This window comes from Erinaceus europaeus, chromosome 13, assembly GCF_950295315.1.
Source record: "Erinaceus europaeus chromosome 13, mEriEur2.1, whole genome shotgun sequence".
NCBI classification, from domain to species: Eukaryota; Metazoa; Chordata; class Mammalia; order Eulipotyphla; family Erinaceidae; genus Erinaceus; species Erinaceus europaeus.
Window position 1 is genome coordinate 19,472,278 of NC_080174.1, and position 23,487 is coordinate 19,495,764.

At 38.6% G+C, this 23,487-nt stretch overlaps 1 protein-coding gene across 6 annotated transcripts in view; it reads left to right on the plus strand.

Annotated features, from left to right (window-relative positions):
* Positions 1-23,487, plus strand: part of MYO6 (myosin VI) — a 148,699-nt gene that overhangs the window by 109,776 nt on the left and 15,436 nt on the right. For 2 of the 6 annotated variants that reach the window (XM_016187611.2, XM_060205412.1), the window contains exons 21-31: positions 2,426-2,556; positions 2,659-2,736; positions 4,893-5,022; positions 7,588-7,678; positions 9,198-9,348; positions 12,423-12,631; positions 13,913-13,991; positions 15,436-15,596; positions 17,999-18,025; positions 18,400-18,429; positions 22,763-22,801. In XM_016187611.2, coding sequence (XP_016043097.1) covers positions 2,426-2,556; positions 2,659-2,736; positions 4,893-5,022; positions 7,588-7,678; positions 9,198-9,348; positions 12,423-12,631; positions 13,913-13,991; positions 15,436-15,596; positions 17,999-18,025; positions 18,400-18,429; positions 22,763-22,801 — 1,126 coding nt within the window. The remainder of the gene's footprint in view (positions 1-2,425; positions 2,557-2,658; positions 2,737-4,892; positions 5,023-7,587; positions 7,679-9,197; positions 9,349-12,422; positions 12,632-13,912; positions 13,992-15,435; positions 15,597-17,998; positions 18,026-18,399; positions 18,430-22,762; positions 22,802-23,487) is intronic. The other 4 variants (XM_060205413.1, XM_060205414.1, XM_060205415.1 and 1 more) reach the window with 2 other exon arrangements.

Sequence of the window (23,487 nt, forward strand, 5' to 3'; positions counted from 1 at the left end):
AAGAAGAGGACCTCATAATTTTTTTTCTTTTATTGACTTAATAATGATTGACAAGACTGTAGGATAAGAGGGGTACAGTTCCCACCACTAGGGTTCTGCATCCTATCCCCTCCATTAGAAGCTTTCCTATTCTTTATCTCTATGGCAGTATGGACCAAAGATCATTATGGGATGCAGAAGGTGGAAGGTCTGGCTTCTGTAATTGCTTCTCCACTGGGCATGGACATTGGTAGGTTGGTCCATACCATTTTTCCCTAGTGGGGCAGGGCTCTGGAGAGGTGGGGTTCCAGGACACATTGGTGAAGTTGTATGCCCAAGGAAGTCAGGTTGGCATGATAGTAGCATCTGCAACTTGGTGGCTGAAAAGCATTAAGATATAAAGCAGAACAAATTGTTTAATAATCAGGAACCTAAAGGTAAGAATAGAGCAGATGAGATTTGGGGTCTTCATGTTTTAAGGATCTAGGAAGTCTATTTTAGGTATATTCCAAGGGGTCCATGAGTTTACTAATTTTTGCTTTAGCCCAACAGTCAACCTGCAGCTGGGCTAAAGGTAGTGTCTGGGGAGATAGTCTTAGAGTTATAAGTAAAACTAGAAAGCCGGATCAGCAAAGAGAGTAGCTTCCAAATATGGGAAAGGTATATAAATGCCGTTAACTGTGGGCCCCATCAATCTGATCTGGGGCCCATATTCAGCACAGGAGCCTGAAAGTCTGAGCTCGCATTCCATGGTTACAGATCTCATCATTTTTTAACAGCTGTATAGCACTCCAGGTCTTATTCCTAATGTAAATTGGTTAGCGATTAGTTTTGGGTGTCTTTTCTTCCCGTTTCTCCTCTAGTAGAAGAATGGAAACAACATAATACCTTTAAGCATCTTTGGAACTGTTAGGTGTTTAATTCAGCTACTACTCTGTCCTTTGCCATGCCCTATTCTGGCCTTGCTAAGCCATAACAAGTTGGAGGCATGTGGGTCTTATTTTTTCTTTTCTCTATGCCCATTCTACATTCCCTCCTATTGATTTCTCCAAGACATTGTTTCTTTCTCTTCCTTTTGAGGCACCTTGATTCTTAATATACTATACTCACTCACCTTTCTGACTCCTGAATTTGTTCTTTATAGAGACAGATTTCTTAGAAAGCAAGGGCCACTTAACCGTTAGGATTCTCCCATTTAAATGAGTTTCCTCCAAAGCTCTTCATCTTCTCTCGCTCTCAATTCCTGGTAATTTACAGAGCCCACCCCTAGTATATAAGTTACAGGTCCCTCAAATCTAGATCTGCTCCTAAAAACCCTCCTAAAAGTTTTTAGGTGTTGACTATTCTATTCCCATCCTTTCTTCCCATCTACAGAGTAAAGGCAGGAAATACTGACTGTTTCATGCATTGTCAGTAGCATTCAAAGCTTTCTCAGATCCAGTCTCCCCAGCATGTTCTCTTTCTCCACGGACACCAAGTGTAGCTCACCCTCTTGCCAGATCCATGATCTTCTGCCAACAGATAGTCTCTTCTTTTTACTTGAAAACTGAAATCATTGGGTTGGATCTTACCAAGTATGAGATCTCTCTTTTAAAACCATATGTGCAACTAAGTCTTAGTCCTTAGCACACCACATGGGATACTGCTGTATTGGGGCAAACTTCAGTGCTCTGGTGTCTCTCCCTTTAGATGGAAAATAAAATTGACTTGGAGTGGTGAAGTCCTAGTAACAGCAGCAATAGCAATAATTAGCTATAAGCTTCATCTGTCTGCTGCCAAATACTTTCTACCTACCTGTATACCCTTCCTTTCTCTTGAGAAAGTTGAGAGTGTTCATCTTCCTCCTTGAGGAGTTCTTTGAAATTCATTCTTTTATACCTTCTCAGGAATCTTTAATGCTGATTATGTATATCGAGTCATTCCCCTTGAGATGAGTACAACTTATATTTAGTTAATTGTCTGCAAATTTGATTCCAGCCACTTCTTTCTATCTTTCTACCCCATTTCTTTCCTGCTCCTGTCTTTCTGTTTAAGGATGGTCTGTCTAGACCTGCTTTCTGGTTTCCTGCCACACACTTACTCTATAACCTGAGAGGTTATATTCTACCTAGATCCGTCTACCAAAATATGTTTTTGATACGGTCACCAGTGATTGATTTTATTCTAACTCATATATTCCTTTTTGCAGCCCTTATCTTAGTAGATGTCATTCATGGCAGCATTTGTCTCTAGCCAATCCCAGGAATATATCATTTCCTTTTGTTGGTTACAGTAGTTTTTAGTGACAGATAAGTCAGGGCATACTTGGTTATGATATTTCTTAGAGAATATCATTTCACTGCTGATAATTTATTCACCCTCATTTAAAACATTGATTTGTAAAATTGGTCATTCATGGTGACTTCTGTGCAGTGCTTGGCACTAATTTGTTTGTTTATGCATCTAGGAATGGTGTCTGTGTTGGACTTGATGCAGGGTGGTTTCCCATCACGAGCTTCATTTCATGAACTCTACAACATGTACAAAAAGTATATGCCAGGCAAACTTGCAAGATTAGATCCAAGACTATTTTGTAAGGTATAAATAGCATCTAAATTAAATTTACTCACCTATAAGTTATCTTTTCTTGTAAATGATTGACATTTAACTATCTGCTTTGATTTTTTTTTTTATTTTAAGGCTCTGTTTAAAGCTTTGGGCTTAAATGAAGTTGATTACAAATTTGGGTTAACAAAAGTATTCTTTAGACCTGGTAAGGTAAGCATTTTTATTTTCTTAATTTAAACTTCAACATGATATGTATAGGTAGTTGGGGTCAGTGACTCTTTTTAAGTGTCTGATGATTTGTATGATTTTCACCTATATATAAATAAATGAGTAATCACTGTAATCAATAAGAGTTAGCCAGAGCATACTTAAAAAAAAAGTTGAAACCTTTTCTAAAACATATTAATTCAATTTTTGATCATTCAGTATTTCAGGGGGCTGGGCAGTAGCACAGCAGGTTAAGTGCACATGGCGCAAAGTGCAAGGGACCCGCATAAGGATCCTGGTTCAAGCCCTCCCCCACAGCTCCCCACCTGCAGAGGGGTCACTTCACAGGCAGTGAAACAGGTCTGCAAGTGTCTATCTTTTTCTCTTCCTCTCTGTCTTCCCCTCTTCTCTCCATTTCTGTCTGTTCTGTCCAACAACAAAAACAATAAGAACAACAGCAATGATGAACAACAAGGACAACAAAGGGGAGGAAGATGGCTTCCAGTAGCAGTGAATTCATAGTGCAGGCATCAAGCCCCAGGAGTAACCCTGAGGGCAATAAATAAATAAATAAATAAATAAATCATAGTGCTTTTGAGTATTTGAAAAACAAGTTCTGTCAAGTATAATATATGTATGTATAGGTACAGGACTGAGTTTGTATTAACTTCTATCAAACCCTAGAATGAATGACTGAGTTTTAATTAATTAATTAATTAATTAATTAATTTTCTGACAGGGTTATCACTGGGACTCTATGCCAGTACTATAAATCTACTGCTCCTGGTGGTCATTTTTTTTCTGTTGTTTTTTTTCCCCTTCCTCTTTTCTTCTTTTATTTGATAGGACAGAGAGAAATTGAGAGGGGAAGGGAGATAGATAGAGAGGAAGAAAGAAAGATAGATATCTGCAGACCTGCATTGCTGCACGTCAAGGTGCTTCCCCTGTAGCTATGGAGCAGGGGCTTGACCCTAGGCTTTCTTGCAAGGTAGTATGTATGCTTAACCAGACACACCACTGCTCAACCCCTAATACTTTTGTCTATAATGTCATTTTGTATGTAATATTAATTTCTTAGACTGACCCAGAGTTTTACAGTTTATATAGATTCTTACACTAAACTTTAGATTTGAGTTGTAGAATCTTTCATAACTGGACACATATACACAAGATAAATACCTAATATTATTAATCACAGCTTGTTAATGTTTTCACCATTCGTGACTTCTTTAATATTCGTTGAATAATTGTATCCTTGTAATTTTCAACACAGTTGTCATTATATGCCGGTCAGTCATACTTGCCTGACTTAGCAAAGTCATTAACAAATAGCTCTATTGCCTGGAAGAGTAATTTAATCATATGTGAATCTGATGTCACACTTAACATGAGGTGAAATCCACGTATGAGTTACCGATACGTGCACTTTGGTAGATATCTTTACTCCTCAGAGCTCACAACATTTCCCACAAGAGGAAAACAATTGAAAGAATCTGAAAATACTCAAATTTAGCTTGTTGGTAATCATATGTATTTTTTTATAAACTCAACATTTCCCTTACCTCAGGATTATAGTAATTATTTTTTAAAACATGTTATGAGAGAGGGGGATATATATATATATATATCAGAACACCATTTCCATCATATGTGGTACTGGTTTCACACCTGGAGTCTTAGGTGTGCAAGGTATGCTCTCTTCCTGCTGAACCACCCTGTCACTATCTAATGTAATCATTTTAGAATTAATAGGCTGAGCAAGCACTTGATCTTATCCTTCTGAAGAACTGATTAGTCGAAAGGGAATATTACTGCAATGTGAATCCTGACAAGCTGTATGGCTGTGGGTTTCTCAGAGGCTCTGCAGTTAAAGGTTCCTTTTGAGAGGCCAGTAGTGGGACCAGCTGTCAACAGAATTGCCAGCTGCCAACACTGCCTGTGTTGGTAAAGATACTTCTCCCACGGTGCATTGCATTTCCCTGCATTCCACTGAGTTTCCTCAATGATCCACTTTGTGTTTCTGTGTAACTGACCTGTGACCATTTTTAGAAAGCTTGAATTTGGATTTGAGATGTTTTTTTGTTTTTTGTTTTGCACCCATCTGTGTGTTCAAATGCATTTCTCTTTTGTGACTGACAGGAAATTATTTTCTGTGTTAGTTTGCAGAATTTGATCAGATTATGAAGTCGGACCCTGATCATTTGGCAGAGTTGGTGAAGCGAGTCAACCACTGGCTGATCTGCAGTCGCTGGAAGAAAGTCCAGTGGTGCTCACTGTCCGTCATCAAATGTAGGTATTTCCTTCCACAGCAGTATCTGGTGTTTTGGAACTGAACTGGCGAGCGAAACATTATGAACACGTCTCAGTGGTACCTGTTGGACTCCAGATCTACATTTATTCACACCGTGTCCCGGGATCCTCAAACACCACCTCCGGTGGAGTGTATGATAAATGAGCATTTGTGGACTTTCATTTACTTTTTGAATATCTCATACGTGTCATCTTTATATGAATGTGTTAAAGGAAAATTAATTTCATCATGTCCTTAAAAAAAAAAACAACAACAAACTCACTCCTCCTGTTAATTTATAAAGCTATTTATGTTTTAGGGCTACAGTTTCATATGTCTTCAGAATATTTGCTACTGTGTCACATCTACTACTGAAGTGCCAGTGTTTCTTCACCAAACACCACTGGGTCCCCTTCTCCTCTCCCCTTGGTAACCTCAGACCTGTTGTCACAGACTCGGGTCGTTGTCATTTGCTTTTGTCCACTTCTTTGCCTTGTTACTTTACATTCTACAATGAATGAGGTAATTTGGTGCTTGCCTTTCCCCCTCTGATTCATCTAGACTGTTATGGTCAGCTCTAGTCCTATTTATGCTATAGCAAGAGAGAAGATTCTTTTTCATAGCTGAAAAACTTCCCCCCCTCCCCCACACCATTCTCCAATCTCTCAGAACTAAACCAGAATTTCATCTTTTTCTGTGTTGACTTTTCTCAGCATTGTGCATTTTTCATCTTAGTCTCTTCATTGCCAGTGTCTGAGTGAAGTGTTGTTTTGCTTGCAAAACTACATCTGTAGCTTCCATGTGGGTTGTCTTGGCTCCTGAGAGTTCTAGAGTTCTCTTTCTGAACCGAAAGTTCTTTTATTAAAACTCTTCCTTCGTATCAGAGTCTAAATTCTTAGGATAAAAATCCTATAAAAACGGGATTTCACTTCCCTCTGGGACTTTCTCTCCTGTCTCTCCTTTCTTTCCTGTGGCATTGAACTGAGCTGTGGTTTCTTGCTTTCTTGTCATTTTGTAGTAACTACTTATCATGATCCCAGATGGTGATTTGGAAGACTATGTTTTGGGGTTGCCTGAGGGCCCTTGCTAAATCTTTACTTGTAGGGAGTTATTGCCATTAGCTTGATTAACTTTATCACCTGCCCTCATTAGAGTAATGTAAAGAAAATGAACAGGATTCAGTAAATTGTTCCCTATTAATAGAAAAATAAAATAGATTTAACCTAAAGCAAAGGAGCCACACAAACAAAGATTACTATTGAGGTCTTTGTTAGACAGTTGTGAATATAGACCAAAATAACCATAATAAAGGAAAACAGTAGCAACTTATGAACTCCAACATTTCCCCTAAATAGAGCCACATTTGCCAGTGTGGAAGTGGAGTTCAGTGTTTTCAGCTTTATATAGTACATTGTGTGGCAAGTCCGTTGCATTGGAATTATCTGTATTCTGCTTATCCATTTGTGGACTGTAGTTGCACCGTGGTGCTGAAGTTGACAACCAGACAGAACCTTCGTAGGATGCTAATAGGGAAGCTGTGATAAAAACACTTGAAGGTCAGAACAGTCGAAGACATTCTGAGTCGTTGAAGTTGAGTAAATGGCTTGTTTCTTTTGGCACGATTCTCAGGGGCCTCAACTCAGTATGTTCACTGTGGATTTCCAAATGGAGAGAGAGCATACATAGCATACATGAGCCTATTCCTGAGAGTATTCCGAGTGAAAACACTTTTCAGTTATCCACAATTCCAGCTAACCTCCTGATTCAAGTCCCTAATTTTTAAGACTCATCTGTTAATATGTCATGGAATATTGTTGCCTGAGCCAGTTTGGGAAGTACCAGTGCAGTAGAATAAGGAAACAATACACTTTAAAACATGAATTTTGCATGTGGCACAAAGCTCAGGGACCGGTTAAGATCCCCTGGCTCCCCACCTGCAGGGTAGTCGCTTCACAGGTGGTGAAGCAGGTCTGCAGGTGTCTCTCTTCCTCTCTATCTCCCCATTCTCTCTCAATTTCTTTCTGTCTCTAATCCAGTAACAAATAGATAAAATAAATAATAAAAATTTAAAAAAACATGAATTTATCCACATGCACATTTGACTTTTTTAATATTTATTTTATTTATTCCCTTTTGTTATCGTTGTTTTATTGTTGTTATTGATGTCGTCGTTTTTGGATAGGACAGAGAGAAATGGAGAGAGAAGGGGAAGACAGAGAGGGAGAGAGAAAGATAGACACCTGCACACCTGCTTTACTGCCTGTGAAGTGACTCCCCTGCAGGTGGGGAGCATGGGGCTCTAACTGGGATCCTTAGGCCCTGTCCATTAACGCTTTGCACCACATGCGCTTAACCCGCTGCTCTACTGCCCAGCCCCTGCACATTTGACTTTTTATCTTGGGAATAAGGAAATAAAGAAACACTGCATTTATTGATTTATCTGTGTGTGGTATAATAAGAGCATCAAGATCTCGTGTTCAAATTTGCTTTGAGTAAATAAATGGTTTTTAGAGATAATGGCCAATTTAATTAATTTTCTGTTCTATTTTTTTCTCTACACATAGTGAAAAACAAAATAAAATATCGAGCGGAGGCCTGCATTATAATGCAAAAAACTGTTCGAATGTGGCTCTGCAAAAGGAGGCACAAACCTCGGTAAGATGAATAGCACATAATGAATCCTAGGAAACGAATTCTCTCAGTACACAGTGGCTAGAAGGTGTAAAAGAGGAGCCATCTGGATAGTTTCCTCGTTCCTCATGGTGATCGTAAGCCATCTGAATTTATCTGTACCGTTTATTTAAAATCAGTGTCTTAGTGAACTGATAACTGCCACTTCCTTCATGCTACAAAATGATGAGGCTACTTACTAAAAATGTGAACATTCCCTAAGGTTGAAATAAATGGTATGGGAAGCTCTTTTATTTTTACTCTTTTTTTTTTTTTTACTAATTGAATTTATTTGATTTATGATTAATATTGGATTACAACTTTGTAAGATTATAATGTTTATTGCCATACCACATTCACCACCAAGGTCATGTGTCCCCCATCTTCCCACCTCCTGAAGTTAAGGGATGATCAACATAGTTCTCATAAAATCTTAAGGAAAAAAAATTTTTTTTTCCTTTTTCTTTTTTTCCTGAAAATATGTGTGTATTAGTCGTTCTTTAGATTTTACATATGAGTGAAACCTTTTGTCTTGAGGAAAACTTTTTTTTTTTTTTTTTTTTTTACTATTTTGGTATCCTTAGTGACGAGTTTTTTTTTTTTTAATATCAAATTGATTTTCACTTTCCAAAACACATCATTAATGATTTGACTGTGTTTTTAGAGATTATCTATAGAAATAATATTATGACATTATAGATTTGGTCTTTATTTCTTATTTGAATCTCTCACTGTTAATTTACAGATTTTTAAACTTGGAGGTCTAAATAGCTATCAAACTATAGAATACCTTCTTGAAGCATGGTTTAAGTTCTCCTGTTATGTTTGTTATGTTATGTTATGTTATGTTATGTTATGTTATGTTATGTTATGCTATGCTATGCTATGCTATGTTATGTTAAATTGAGAGATACTGATAGAAAGATATACAGAAGTGAGACTAGTGTATTATTTACCTCTGGCTTCTGGTGGTGCCAGGGATTGAACCTGGGTTCTTAGAGCCTCAGTCTACTGTAATTTGAATTTGATTATATAAGGCTTAAATCCTGTTGACAAACATCAGTGTCATCTAGACCTATATTAGATTAAAAAATTTTTTTTTAATATTTATTTATTTTCCCTTTTGTTGCCCTTGTTGTATTATTATTGTTGTTGTTACTGATGTTGTCATTGTTAGATAGGACAGAGAGAAGTGAAGAGAGGAGGAGAAGATAGAGACGGGGAGAGAAAGATAGACACCTGCAGACCTGCTTCACCACCTGTGAAGTGACTCCCCTGCAGGTGGGGAGCCAGGGGCTCGAACTGGGATCCTTAAGCTGGCCTTTACGCTTCGCTCCACGTGCGCTTCCTGACGCCCAGATTTATTTTTTTTTAACCCTTAGCAAGGGATCTGAAAAGGAGAATACTGAGTATTGAAATATTGTGTAGTACTTCATTAAAATGGAAGATTTACCTAGAGCATTAAATGATAAAATTAAATTCTGATGAAGCATTATCATTACAGCATTGATGGCCTGATTAAGGTGGGCACACTGAAAAAACGCCTGGATAAATTTAATGAAGTTGTAAGTGCACTGAAAGATGGGAAATCAGAGGTGAATAAACAGGTCAAGAACCTTGAAATTTCTATTGATGCTTTAATGGCCAAAATTAAGGTATGTAATTTTTAGCCCAAATGACTTTGATTTCTGATATAGTATATCTTTTGCTACTATATTGAAATAGCTTATTTTGACTTTGTTTTTTAATATTCAGCATACTAATTAATGAAAGAGAGAGGGAGGGGTGAGGGCTGGCAGAGAGAGGGGAGAGAGAGAGAGAGAGGAAGCATCATTCTAACACATGTGATGCTAGAGATTAAACTCAACTCCATGCTCAAGAGCTCAGCATTCCACCCAATGAGCCATCTTCTGGGCCTCAGTTCCTATTATTTAGAATGTTACAGATGTTGAGTTTCAGTGATGGGCATTGATATTTATTATACTGTTCTCTTTGTGTTTGAAAATGTTCATAACAGAATATAAGAAAAGACAGTTTTAATAGTTTAACCAGTTGCTAAGGATTTCTAGCTCACAGATAGTCACTAGGATACTATGTTGGTAAGCTATTGTGAAGTCACTACTACTCAGAGGGGATTACTACCAACAACTTTGTTTCATTGTTTTTTATTTTTTAAAAGGAATTAATTTTCTTTTGCCATTTACTTACTGAAATAACACATTGAAATATATAACGTTAATTTTGTTTATTTATTGGGTAGAGAAAGAGAGAAACCAAAGGAGAGGTCGAGAAGGAGAAAGACAGACACCTGCAGCACTGCTTCACCACTTGAACAGCAGCCCCCCAGCAGATGGGGACTAGGGGCTTGAGCTTGGGTTCTTGTGCAGTGTAACATGTGCACTCAACCAGGTGTGCCACAGCCTAGCCCTCCAAGTTAAAGTTTTTACTTTTTTGAGGGGGGATTTAATGGCTTACAGTAAATACACTGTTGACACAGGTGTAACATTTCTCAGTTTTCTGCAAAACGCTCTCACCCCAGCCTAGGTCCTCCTCCACTATCTTGCAGTAGGACCTGAAAGCTCAAAGTTAATATTAAAATTATAAAATCAGTATACTATTACCAAAATTTTGGAGACTTCCAGAAACCTTTCATCTCCCATACTAGTTCATTCAACTCAGTTGTTATTATTATATTATAATAGTATTATGTTATAGTATTCTTACCATCACTCTTTATCTGTGCTATTGCATTTTCTTCATATAGACCGTATCATAACTTTCTTAGTTGTTATTAAAGCAGCAGTTAATCTCTTTCTCCATTTTGCAGGAAAAGGTGGGATCTATTTATCTATTTTTTAAAAATATTTATTTGTCGTTGTTGGATAGGACAGAGAGAAATGGAGAGAGGAGGGGAAGACAGAGAGGAGGAGAGAAAGATAGACACCTGCAGACCTGCTTCACCGCCTGTGAAGCGAATCCCCTGCAGGTGGGGAGCCGGGGTTCGAACCGGGATCCTTATGCCGGTCCTTGTGCTTTGCGCCACCTGCGCTTAACCCGCTGCGCTACAGCCCGACTCCCCTATTTATCTGTTTTAAGCAGAGCACTGCTCAATTATGACTTATGGTGGTGCCAAGGATTGAACCTGGGACTTTTGGTGTCACAGATGTGAAAGTCAGTTGTGATACCACTAGTTCTATGTCAGGACAATTTTTTAAAACTATGGAAAAGGGAGATAGAGAGGGGGATCAAAAGAGAGATACCTGCAGTACTACTTCACCACTCCTGAAGCTTCCCCCTGCAGGTGGGGACTGAAGATTTGAACCTGGGTCCTTGTGTGTGGTAACATGTGTTCTCTGTTGGGTGTGCCGTCACTCAGCCCTTGTTTTGATTTTTATTTATTGTATTATCAGTGGGATTGAGTTTTTTTTATGTCTGTCTACTTAGATCTTTTTCTCAGTCAATATTTTTAAGTCTTACTTTTTAAATCTACTTTTATAGGCCAGTGCAGTTATGCAGGATATAATAAATACTTTAAAGAAAAGACTTTTATCGTATCTTGTGTAGCTATTTTAGATAGAAAATGGTAAATCTTATAGATAGAATGGAGAAAGAAGATCAGAAGAATAAAAGTACTTTGGATAAACTTAGCTAGCTGATTTTACAAATCTGTCAAGAGCTCTCTCTGCTTACATGTCATGATTATCAGCTGAAACCCATCTATCCACATATTTTGAATGTTCTCTTAGGAAAATCATCTGGCAATTTTTTTTTTAATATTTACTTTTCCCTTTTGTTGCCCTTGTTTTATTGTTGTAGTTATTGTTGTTGTTATTGATGTCGTCATTGTTGGATAGGACAGAGAGAAATGGAGAGAGGAGAGGAAGACAGAGAGGGGGAGAGAAAGACACCTGTAGACCTACTTCACTGCTTGTGAAGCTACTCCCCTGCAGGTGGGGAGCCGGGGGGGCTCGAACCGGGATCCTTACGCCGGTCCTTGTGCTTCACACCACTTGTGCTTAACGTGCTGCGCTACCTCCTGACTCCCTCATCCAGCAATTTTAACGTGTTGAGCAATTTCTTAAGTATTCCTTAGGTACTATTTTTTATCGTTGTTGTAGTTATTATTGTTGTTGACGTTGTTGTTGTTGGATAGAACAGAGAGAAATGGAAAGAGGAGGGGAACACAAAGAGGGAGAGAGAAAGATAGACACCTGCAGACCTGCTTCACCACCTGTGAAGCGACTCCCCTGCAGGTGGGGAGCTGGGGGCTGAAACCGGTAACCTTAGCCTGGTCCTTGTGCTTTGCACCACATGTGCTTTACCCGCTGGGCTACTGCCTGGCTCCCCTTAGGTACTATTTGAACATTATTATTCTGGCAGAGCTAATCATTCGCTAAAAATAGTTTTTACCTATAGTATGTTACCTAGTCTCCAACAAAACCTTATGTATCTGATTACTTGATTATTAGGAAAGAGGTTCATATTGTTATATGGAGAGATTTGAAGATTTGAATACTATTTTATAAACTGTATTTAAGAGAATGGGCTTATTAATACATATTGACTTTTCCAATCTTTGCTGCGTATGTGTAGCTGTTTTTTTTTTTTTGAGCTTTTATTAGCGGCTCACAAGATTGTAAGTTTCCAGGGGTCTTGTTCCACACTATGCTCACCACCACACCTACTGTTTCTCTCACATACTTTTTTCTTTTTGTTTTATTTTCTTAAGTCCACTATGATGACAAGGGAGCAGATACAGAGAGAATACAATGCACTAGTTAAAAGCTCAGAGGACCTTCTCAGTGCATTGCAGAAGAAAAAGCAGCAGGAAGAGGAAGCCGAAAGGCTGAGGCGTATTCAAGAAGAAATGGAAAAGGAAAGGAAAAGACGCGAGGAAGATGAGCAGCATCGAAGGAAGGAAGAGGAGGAAAGGCGAATGTGAGACATTTCCATTGGCATTTTAACTTAGAAGCTACCGGAATAGTGTTGGGCTAACATCCAAATCTTTGACCTATTTGAAGTTGACTGAATGTGCATGGTGACATGTGGTGGTTTAACTTCATTCACCACCTGCATGTTTCAACCCAGTTTTTCTCATCACCATTTGTTAAAGTGATACTCCTTTCTCCATTTAATGTTTTGGGCTCTCTGTCAAAAACTTAATTGTCCCTAAATGTGGGTACTTATTTCTGGGCTCTCAGTTCTATTCAGTATATCTTTGTATCAATTTGTGTTATAATAGCTGACAGTGTTGATTACGTTAGCCTTATAGTATGTTTATGTATATTTTTTTATTCTGTAAACTAGCAAAAAAAAAAAACCCTTTAAACTTAAAAAATTTTTAAAATTATCTTTATTTATTGGATAGTGACAGCCAGAAATTGAGAGGGAAGGGGGTGATAGAGAGGGAGAGAGACAGAGACACCTGCAATAGTGCTTTACCACTTGCAAAGCTTTCCCCCTGCAGGTGGGGACTGGAGGCTTGAGTCTGGGTCCTTGCACACTGTACCATGTGCTCTCAACCAGGTGCCACCTCTCAGTCCCTAAATTTTTTTTTTTTTTTTTTTAATGCAGTGGTAGGGGTTATAGCCCAGGGCATCACATGTGCCCTCTCTTATTGAGCTACTCTGACCTAGTTTCCTCAGTTTAGACTTTTGGGAGAGAAAGTAAAGATAGAGAAGAGAAAGACATTAAAACACTGCTTCACCACCTATGGGACCCCACTTGTCTCTGCCCTTGGCATTTCCATGTGGTGTTGAAGATTAAACCCAAAACTTGAAGTACTGAGGGTATTCGCTCTTACCATTGAGCTACCTACTAGGCTCCTTTTTGCAGTTTTCAAACTGAAAACATTTTGAAGATTTTCAAGATAAGGCATACAAAAGATACATGGTTGTTTAGTGGGAAGAGTAGGAGGAAGCAAATGTAATTGGTACCATGCAGCTTAGCTTCATAACCAAGTTAATCTCAAGACGCTCAAGGTTATCGGATATAGCTGTGCGTGTTTTGTTCTAAGAGAATTGTCACTGGTAGGGTTTTTTCCCCCCTAATTTCAGGATAAGTTGATTACATATATCTATATATATATGGCCAGGAGTTTAACCAAGGCCCCTTTCTGTATTAGTAAGTCCTTTGCTTATTTATTAATAGTTGATTTGCCTTCATTTATTATTTATTTTACACTTTTAAGAGTTTTATTCATTTGACTTTTTTTTTCAGGAAACTTGAGATGGAAGTAAAGAGAAAACAAGAAGAAGAAGAGAGAAAGAAAAGGGAGGATGATGAAAAACGTATTCAGGTATGTACTTAGTAGTCTGTCAAGACTATTTCTATCCAGATAGAATCTATGTAATTATAAAGGTGGAAGTAGTGAAGATCTTAGTTTGATGGATAATTTTTTTACTCCTTTATTCCAGAGATAAAAGGTGTTTCTTTTTTTTTTTCTTTATTGGGGGATTAATAGTTTACAGTCAATAGTAAAATACAGTAGTTTGTACACGTGTAACATTTCTGTTTTCCACATAACAATTCACTTCCCACTAGGTCCTCCTGCCTTCATGTTCCAGGACCTCTAAGCCCTTCCTCCACCCCAGAGTCTTTTACTTTGGTGCAGTACACCAAGCGCCAGTAAGAGGCAGTTTCTGAAGTGGTTAGGAGAAGGGGACTCCTAGGGAGTGAGCTCTAATCCCGGTTCTGTGACTGACAGAAATTGTACCACATGAGTGAGTGACATTGAAATGAGACCAGTTTTTACCCCTCCCCCCCTGTAGAGTGGGGATCAGCGATTGTTGTGGGCACTAAGTGAATAAACACATGCTCAGTTCAATAATTACTAGCATTATGAGTGTTACTGTACATAGAAGAAAGTTAGATCAGCATTCACTTTAAAATATAATGATGGCCACAAAGAGAAAGAATTGGTGTAAAGGTCCCAGTTTGAGCCTCCAACTACCCACCTGCAGGGGAGTCTCTTCACAGGCGGTTAAGCAGGTCTGCAGGTGTCTATCTTTCTCTCCCCCTCTCTGTCACCCTCCTCTCTCCATTTCTCTCTGTCCTATCTAACAACAATGACAATAATAACCACAACAACAAAACAACAGGAGCAACAAAAGGGAATAAATAAATAAATATTAAAAAAGTAAAAAATACAGTGATGATGTTTAAAAGTACTGCAACTTAGAAGATTCATAAGTCAGGGTTAAAATACTCTCCATCTGCCATCCAGGTGTTGGTATTGATCATTTTTTTATTGTTGTAGTATTATTGTTGTTGTTATTGATGTCATTATTAGATAGGACAGAGAGAAATGGAGAGGAGGGGAAGACAGAGAGGGAGAGAAAGAGAGACACCTGCAGACCTGCTTCACCACCTGTGAAGTGACTCCCCTGCAGGTGGGGAGCCGGGGCTTGAACCGGGATCTTTACACCGGTCATTGCGCTTTGTGCCACCTGTGTTTAACCCGCTGCACTACCACCTGACTCCCGGTATTGATCATTTAAGATACTCATGTGATATTGAGGATACTCTTCTTATAGTGACAGAATGATGGAGCTCTGGTGCCCCTGCCTTCCATTGAAAAGAGGGAAGCATTAATCATCAGAGAACTGAGACCAGAGAGACTTTAAATTGAACAGTATGATTCCTTTGTAAAGAACACGTACGGGGCGATTCAGAGTAGTAACTGGAATGATCAGATCAACAAGCAGAGAGCTGCTGGAGAAATGACTGATTGTCCTTGGCAGGCAGAAGTGGAGGAACAGCTTGCCAGACAGCGGGAGGAGGAGTCCCAGCAGCAAGCAGTTCTGGAGCAGGAGCGCCGGGACCGAGAACTGGCCCTGCGGATTGCCCAGAGTGAAGCCGAGCTTATCAGTGATGAGGCTCAGACCGACCCAGCCCTCCGGAGGTACTGGGCCCAGGGTGGACGGTGGTGGGTTGATGTTACACTTCCTTTCAGCATGAAGGGGAATAGGAGATCAGTCATATTCCTTCGGCCCTGATACATTCTAGTAAAACAACTGAAAAATAATTTATATTTACTTTTATGCCTACATATAAAATTGGTTTCCTTCACATTGTTAACTTATTAAAATAAAAAAAAATTTCAGTTTGAGTACTTTCTTAAGGTAACACGTCAGCATTTAATCTGAAACTGACAGCATTAATAAGGATAGACACTTAATTTCTAAATACATGTTAAATGTCTAAATGTCTTATGTTATTTTTCTCATATAAATTTTAAAAAGTCCATCACCATAACAACTTGGAAAGAAATTCTATTTTGAAAAGAAATTCTGTCTTTCCTCCAGTTCATCTCCCGTGTTTCAGAATAAATGGGTTTTCCTTTATTTATTTATTTTTTAAGATTTTGTTTATTAATGAGAAAGGTAGGAGCAGAGAGAGAGAAGGAACCAGACATCACTCCGGTACATGTGCTGCCTGGGATTGAACTCAGGACCTCATGCTTGAGAGTCCAATGCTTTATCCACTGCGCCACCTCCTGGACCACAATGGGTTTCCCTTTCCAAGAGGAAAATTTAGTTACATTGAAGTACTTTGCCTCCCAAGATTTCTGAATATTTTATTGGCATGTGAAAGAATTTATTCAATAGAAGTTATTAAAAGTTTTAGTAGAACAGATTCATTAAAAATGCAGAATAGGCTTATTTTGATTATTGTAAATAAAACTGGGTTGTGAGTTTCCTTATATGTAGCTGGGTGTGCTTAGTATATGGAGAGACAGAGAGGTGATGGGTTGTAGTGCTTTTCAGAATTTTGGGACAAACAGGGCAGCATAATGGTTATGCAAAGAGACTCTCTTGCTTGAGGCTCTGGTACAAAAAAAAGAAGGAAGAAAAAAGAAAGAGATGAGTGCACCACTAGATGTCGCTCTTTCCTTGCAAAAGGAAAAAAAAAGATGGCTCAAGGTGGTGTATAGTTTAGAAGCAAAGGAAAAGGGTACCTCAAGTTACCTTTACACATTTTTCTAGTAAGTAATTACATTAAGGAATTCTGAAATGTATATGAACATATGTTTTACTTAAACAGGGTAGGCCTTTCAAGCACAAGATACTATATTTATAACAGTTGTTAATATCTTGGGCTTGAGTCCAGTCTTCGTACTTTTTATGAGCATATCGCGGCAATTAAAATATTTTCACCTAGCTATTACTTTGTAACTGCAGACCCAGCTTAGCTATTTTGTTTACTTTACCTGTGCTATATTGGAATGGCTGTGGGCATTTGCCTGGCCAGTGACTAGGCAAAGCTCTTTATTTATTTATTTTTTAAAATTTTATCTACACAAAGGAAACACTGAAAAAACCATAGGAGAAGAGGGGTACAGCTCCACACACTCCCACCACCAGGACTCTGTATCCCATCCCCTCCCTTGATAGCTTTCCTATTCTTTAACCCTCTGGCAGTATGGACCTAAGGCCATTGTGGGATGCAGAAGGTGGAAGGTCTGGCTTCTGTAATTGCTTCCCCGCTGAACATGGGTTCAATAGGTCAATCCTATTGACCCCATAGGTTAAATAGGTTAAATAGGTCAATCCATACTCCCAGCCTTAGGCAAAGCTTTTGAACAAACCAAACCGTACTCTTAGAGCCTCTGTACTCTTAGAGCCTCTGTTCCTAACGTCTTGAGGAAGTTGAATAAGTACTGTAGTTGACAAAGGTCGTTATATAGGATATGTGCAAACAGTTATAACTTGAAAGGCAGAAGAGTGAGTTATCTGATGGGACAGTTTTAGGGATGGCATCTTTTTGGAATAGTCCTTATATCCTTTTTGTTAAGGCCACTTCTGGGAAACTTTCCCTAAATTTGTGAGCTAGCACTTCCTTGTCAATTTCAGACTGTGCACTATAAATATCAGCACTTTAGTATACATGATTTGTTATATTGACTTTTCACATTTAGTAATTTTAAAGTCTTTCAGGGTGTAACTTTTAAAAAATTTCTTTATTGGGGGATTAATGGTTTATATTCGACAGTAAAATACAGTCGTTTGTACATGCAGAACATTTCCCAGTTTTCCAAATAACAGGTCAGCCCCCACTAGGTCTTCCTCTGCCATCATGTTCCCAGGACCTGAGCCTTCCCTCCCCCCCCCCAGGGTATAACTATTAATAGGTGTTTTGAATTTTTTAGTTTAGTTTTTGCTAGCACTAAATATTTTCCAAAGATATATCCTTTAAGTGACCTTGCTCTTATAGTACATGAAAATGTTCTTGGGCTCTGTAATAGATCAAGAAATGTATGAAGATTGATTCTGTGCAATTAATAATTTCGAGTTACTTTTCCAGTGTGGATTCTCTTCTGGTAACTTCTCAGTAAGGATGTCTTACAATGTAGTTTCAATCAATTGCATGTGTGATCTTTGATGTAAAGTGATGATTCCACACTACCCCAAATTATAAACTAATAATCAGATTTTATTAAAATCACATAAGCAAACCTCAAAGTGTATAAATTTTCTAATCTAGATGTAATATACTTTTAAATTTTCATGGAATGTCTATTCCTGTATACTCACTGTGATGACTAAAAGTGTTAAAGTTCTTAGTGATCTCATATATGATTATGTAAATAATAATGAAATATTAAAGTTAATGAACAGAGTCACTGAAAAACCAATTTGCACAATCCAGATCTTTCACAGTCCACAATTGTTTATGATATTCATGAAAATATGTTCTTTTCTCAGAATTGATGGAGCAAGACCCAAAATGACACCGTATGTCACATCCCTTTTTACAACTAACTTTTGTCATATAACCTTTTTGTTACAGGTGGTTGATATTTTTCAGGAGAAATGATCTTCTTTTATTTGAACTAAATTTTACATTATTTCCTTGGTTTTGGATTAGATAGCAGCATTTATTTAGTTAAAGAAGATTATGGCCTTTATTTTATATGTCTGACAAATAGCTGTTTGGAATATATCTGCAAGTAGTTGTGACACTATTTTTTTTAACTTGAGCTAAGTCATTCTCTTCCCTTTTTCTTGTCTTTTATTCTTCCCCCTCCTTTCTTCTTTCCTTCCTTTATTAAAAATTTCCCTGCTTTCTTCCCTCCTGGCTGGAGTTTTTTTTTTTTTTTTTCCTCTTTGTCATCTCTGGGGCTACATCATTTCAGGTTGCCTTCTCCCCCCCCCCCCTTTTTTTCCTCCATAGACAGGAGAGAGGGAATGATATCATAGCTGAGGCTTCCTCCAGTGTTGTGGGAGCTGAGCTCAGTTTTGGCTTATGTGCATTACAAAGCAGACCCACAGAGTCCAGGCGGTGGCACACTGGGTTAAGCGCACATAGAACGAAGCTTAAGGACCTACGCAAGGATCTTAGTTCGAGCCTGTGGCTCCCCACCTGCAGGCGTTGCTTCACAGTTAGTGAAGCAGGTCTGAAGGTGTCTTTCTCTCTCCCTCTCAGTCTGTTTTTCCCCTTTCCCTCTCAATTTATCTCTGTTCTATTTAAAACAAACAAACAAACAAACAAAACTTTGGAAAAAAATGGCCACAGGAGTAGTGGATTCTTTTTTTTTTTTTTTTTTTTTTTTTTAAGATTTTATTTATTTATTAAAGTGAAAGATAGGAGGAGAGAGAAAGAATCAGACATCACTCTGGTACATGCGCTGCCAGGGATTGAACTCAGGACGTCATGCTTGAGAGTCCAGTGCTTTATCCACTGGGCCACACAGGTGCAGTGGATTCATAGTGCAGACACCGAGCCCCAGTGATAACTCTAGAGGCAGAAAGAAAGAACGAAAGACAACAACAACAAAAAAGCAAAGCATATAACAATAAAACAACAAGGGCAACAAAAGGGGATAAATAAATAAACATTAAAAAAAAAAAAAGCAAAGCAGACCCACTATCTGGGTGGCTGTCTTTCGAACCTGAGGAGCCCTTTCTACCTGGTATATCTGGCATTGCTCCTAGAACAGTAGCATAGAGTTAGCTGGACATACATCAGTCAGGAATCCACCCAACAGTCTATGTTGTAAAGATCTTTGAAAGACCTTGTATTCTCTCCAGACCTGATGTGACAAAAGAAATGGAGGAAGCCTTGGGTGAAAAGATGGCAAATGGCTCCTACATACTAAGGGAGAAACCTGGAGGTGTGGTGAGAGTACAGTGAAACAGTTAAAAAAAAAAAATCATACTGGGGATCTGGTGGTAGTGCAGCGGGTTAAACGCAGGTGGCGCGAAGCGCAAGGAGTGGTGTAAGGATCCCGGTTCAAGCCCCCGGCTCCCCACCTGAGGTGGGGGGGTCGCATCACAGGTGGTGAAGCAAGTCTGCAGGTGTCTATCTTTCTCTCCCCTTCTCTGTCTTCCCCTCCTCTCTCCATTTCTCTCTGTCCTATCCAACAACAACAACATCAACAGCAACAACAATAAGTACAACAACAGTAAAACAACAAGGGCAACCAAAGGGAAAATAAAAGAGAAATTAAAAAAAATTATACTAATAAAATTCTGGCTGGCTTAAGGAGAGATTGATAAGCATGTTGCTCAAAAAGATAATTTTTATTGGATTGTATTTGTGTTCTTTGCTTTGTGTTTGTTGTTCTTGATCATCAATTAAAAAAATATATTTATAAAAAGGAAACACCGACAAGAACCACAGGATAAGAGGGGTACAACTCGACACAGTTCCCACCACCAGAACTCTGTTCCCCTCCCCTGATAGCTTTCCTACTCTTTATCCCTCTGGGAGTATGGGCCCAGGGTCATTATGGGTGCAGAAGGTGGATCATCAATTTTATATGATGACTTTTTCCTCTGACTCAGCACACTTGAATAGATTTCTGTTGGTGTGTAATCTTAGCCAATGTTTATTACAAGGAAGAAATACAGGTGCCCTTCAGTCTTTTGTAATTAGGCTTTCAGTTCTTGGGATTTGTAAAATTTTGAGGTTACCATAAGCTGATGACTAGAAGCTACATGAAAATGATTACTTGTGAAAGAAAAGAGCAAAGGGCAAGAACATAAATGAAGTGCTGACGAACACAATGGGCTGTCTGTTTCATTTAATGGAATCAGATATCAAGTTCTCTTGGGAAATAGGATAAAAAATAATAAATAAACAGTTTTGCCTTTGGGAAGTATTTATCCTTGGAAAGTGAGAACACTTTCGATCTTTAACAAATACCATATGTGTTTGAATTCTTTTTTTAAAAATTAATTTATTTAAGAAAGGAGACATTAACAAAATCATAGGATGGGGGGGTACCACTGCACATAATTCCCGCCACCCAATCTCCATATCCCATCCCCTCCCCAATAGCTTTCCCATTCTTTATCCCTCTGGGAGCATGGACCCAGGGTCGTTGTGGGTTGCAGAAAGGTGGAAGGTCTGGCTTCTGTAATTGCTTCCCCACTGAACATGGGCATTGACTGGTCGATCCATACTCCCAGTCTGCCTCTCTCTTTCCCTAGTAGGGTGTGTCTCTGGGGAAGCGGAGCACCAGGACGCATTGGTGGGGTCTTCAGTCCAGGGAAGCCTGGCCAGCATCCTCATAGCATCTGGAACCTGGTGGCTGAAAAGAGAGTTAACATAGAAAGCCAAACAAATTGTTGAGCAATCATGGACCCAAAGGTTGGAATAGTGGAGATAAAGTGTTGGGGGGTACTCACTGCAAACTCTAGTGTACTACTGCTTTCAGGTATATATTTGCCCTAATTTATGGATACCTGTGAACATATGCTCTATCTCCTGGAACCTGGTCTATATCTAGGTTTTGGGACTTTGTTAGGAAGTGAACCACCTGGGATGGAATTAGAGAATACTGTGAAAGGAAAGGTCTCACCCAAGTGATGAAGCTGAAGGGTTGTCGTTCCACATCTGAAGTCTCTGGACATAGTCTGAAGTGAAGCATGCTGGGGTGGTACTCGTTGCGTTGATTAGCTTGCAGTCAGCGGATGCAATATTATTTGATAAGAATTGGGAGAAGCATACGGGAAAGTGGGCCCTACCCTAGGGTCCCAGGACTGGGGGAAGTTTAGGCTCTATAGTTGAAATGTGAGGTTCCTGCTGTCTTAGGGTTCAAGAAGACAATGGATAGTTACTGTTATCATCACATTATTTGGTAATTGGGTTAACTTTGAAAAGTCCCTTTGTTAGACATACAATCAGTTTTCCCCCTCTCATATTAATTAAATAGTGATTTATATGACTACAATTTAATAGTTGTGTACACTTTCGATCTTTAACAAACACCATATGTGTTTGAATTCTTTTTAAAAAAGCATCCTTTGTATGTTTAGAGCTTTGAATATGTCAGACATTAAAGTAGATCACCTAGGTTTGGCATCATTATGCCTATCTTAAATAATATTTACTAGGTAATTCCCTGTGGAAATCCTTGGATAGAATCTATATTCTGCCAAGTTTCCTGTGTTTATTTAGAACATGCTGATTAGTTGGAAGGAAAAAAACCCAACAACCCTCAAGATCATGACTCTCAAGATTTTTTTTTTTTTTTTTGCCTCCAGGGTCATTGCTGGGGCTTAGTGCCTGCACCATGAATCCACTGCTGCTGGAGGCTTCCCTCCCCTTTTTGTTGCCATTGTTGTAGCCTTATTGTGGTTATTATTGTTGTTGATGATATTGTTCGTTCGTTGCTATGACAGAGAGAAATGGAGAGAGGAGGGGATGACAGAGAGGGGGAGAGAAAGACAGACACCTGCAGACCTGCTTCACCCTGTAGGTGGGGAACCGGGGGCTCAAACTGGGATCCTTATACCGGTCCTTGTGCTTTAGGCTGTGTACGCTTAACCCACTGTGCTACTGCCCAACCCACGACTCTCAAGACTTTACCTAAAAGTTCTTACTGCAAAAATAAAAAACTAGTCATATTTCAATAGCTTAAATTGGATCTAAAGAAACATGTATTTTATGATTACATATGTTGAAGAGTATACTATAAACATTTACAAAAATATTAGCAAGTAGTCAATAAATCAATAATACCCTTGAAAATATAAATTTTAGACTGTATTTTTGGACTTTCATAGTAATTTATATAATTGTATTTTTTATAACTGTGCTGTATTATCATTTTTCTTATAGGGAACAAATGGCGAAAGAAATGTCAGAAATGTTGAGTAGGTTAGTGCATTGTAATTTTGGGAAATGAGAATCACCTCAGAATCATATTTTTTAAATTGCTTTTCACTATTTGGGCCAGACCACTTGATTGAATTGACTAATTTTTCATGTAATTTTTATGTACAAGAAATGTCACTTTACTCTTCATTTCACCTTCACACTAAGAGAGAGAGAGAGAGAAGAGAGAAAATAAAAACCATTCTTCTAATTCAGAATGTCAGTAGAGCTTTGGTTGATATATATTGTTCCTTCTGCCAGTGCTGTTCTACTCATCACTGCCCCTCACCAAATCCGTCTTAGGAAGGCAACCTTTCTTTTCACTGTGACAGTGAATATTTTGAAACACCCCCTGGAGGTGTTATTGTCCCTACTGGGGAACCACTGTGAGTAGCTGAGTGCTCTGAGAACTTGTGTGTATCGCAGCATGTGGTTTAAAAACCATGGGTGGAAAATTTGAGTCACCAAAGAAGACTACGTCCCAACAGGTTCTGGTCCATTAACCTGATAAATGTGGGGGTGAGTTAAATCATGTTTCAGCTATTAATTGAACAGTTACAAAGTTCATCAAACACGCTAATATCTATATTTGAAAAAAATATAGATAAAAATATATAAATATTCATGTTACCTTTCCAAAAATGGCATGTGTTTTTATAAAAAATCAGAGATCAGTTTTGCTATTTCTT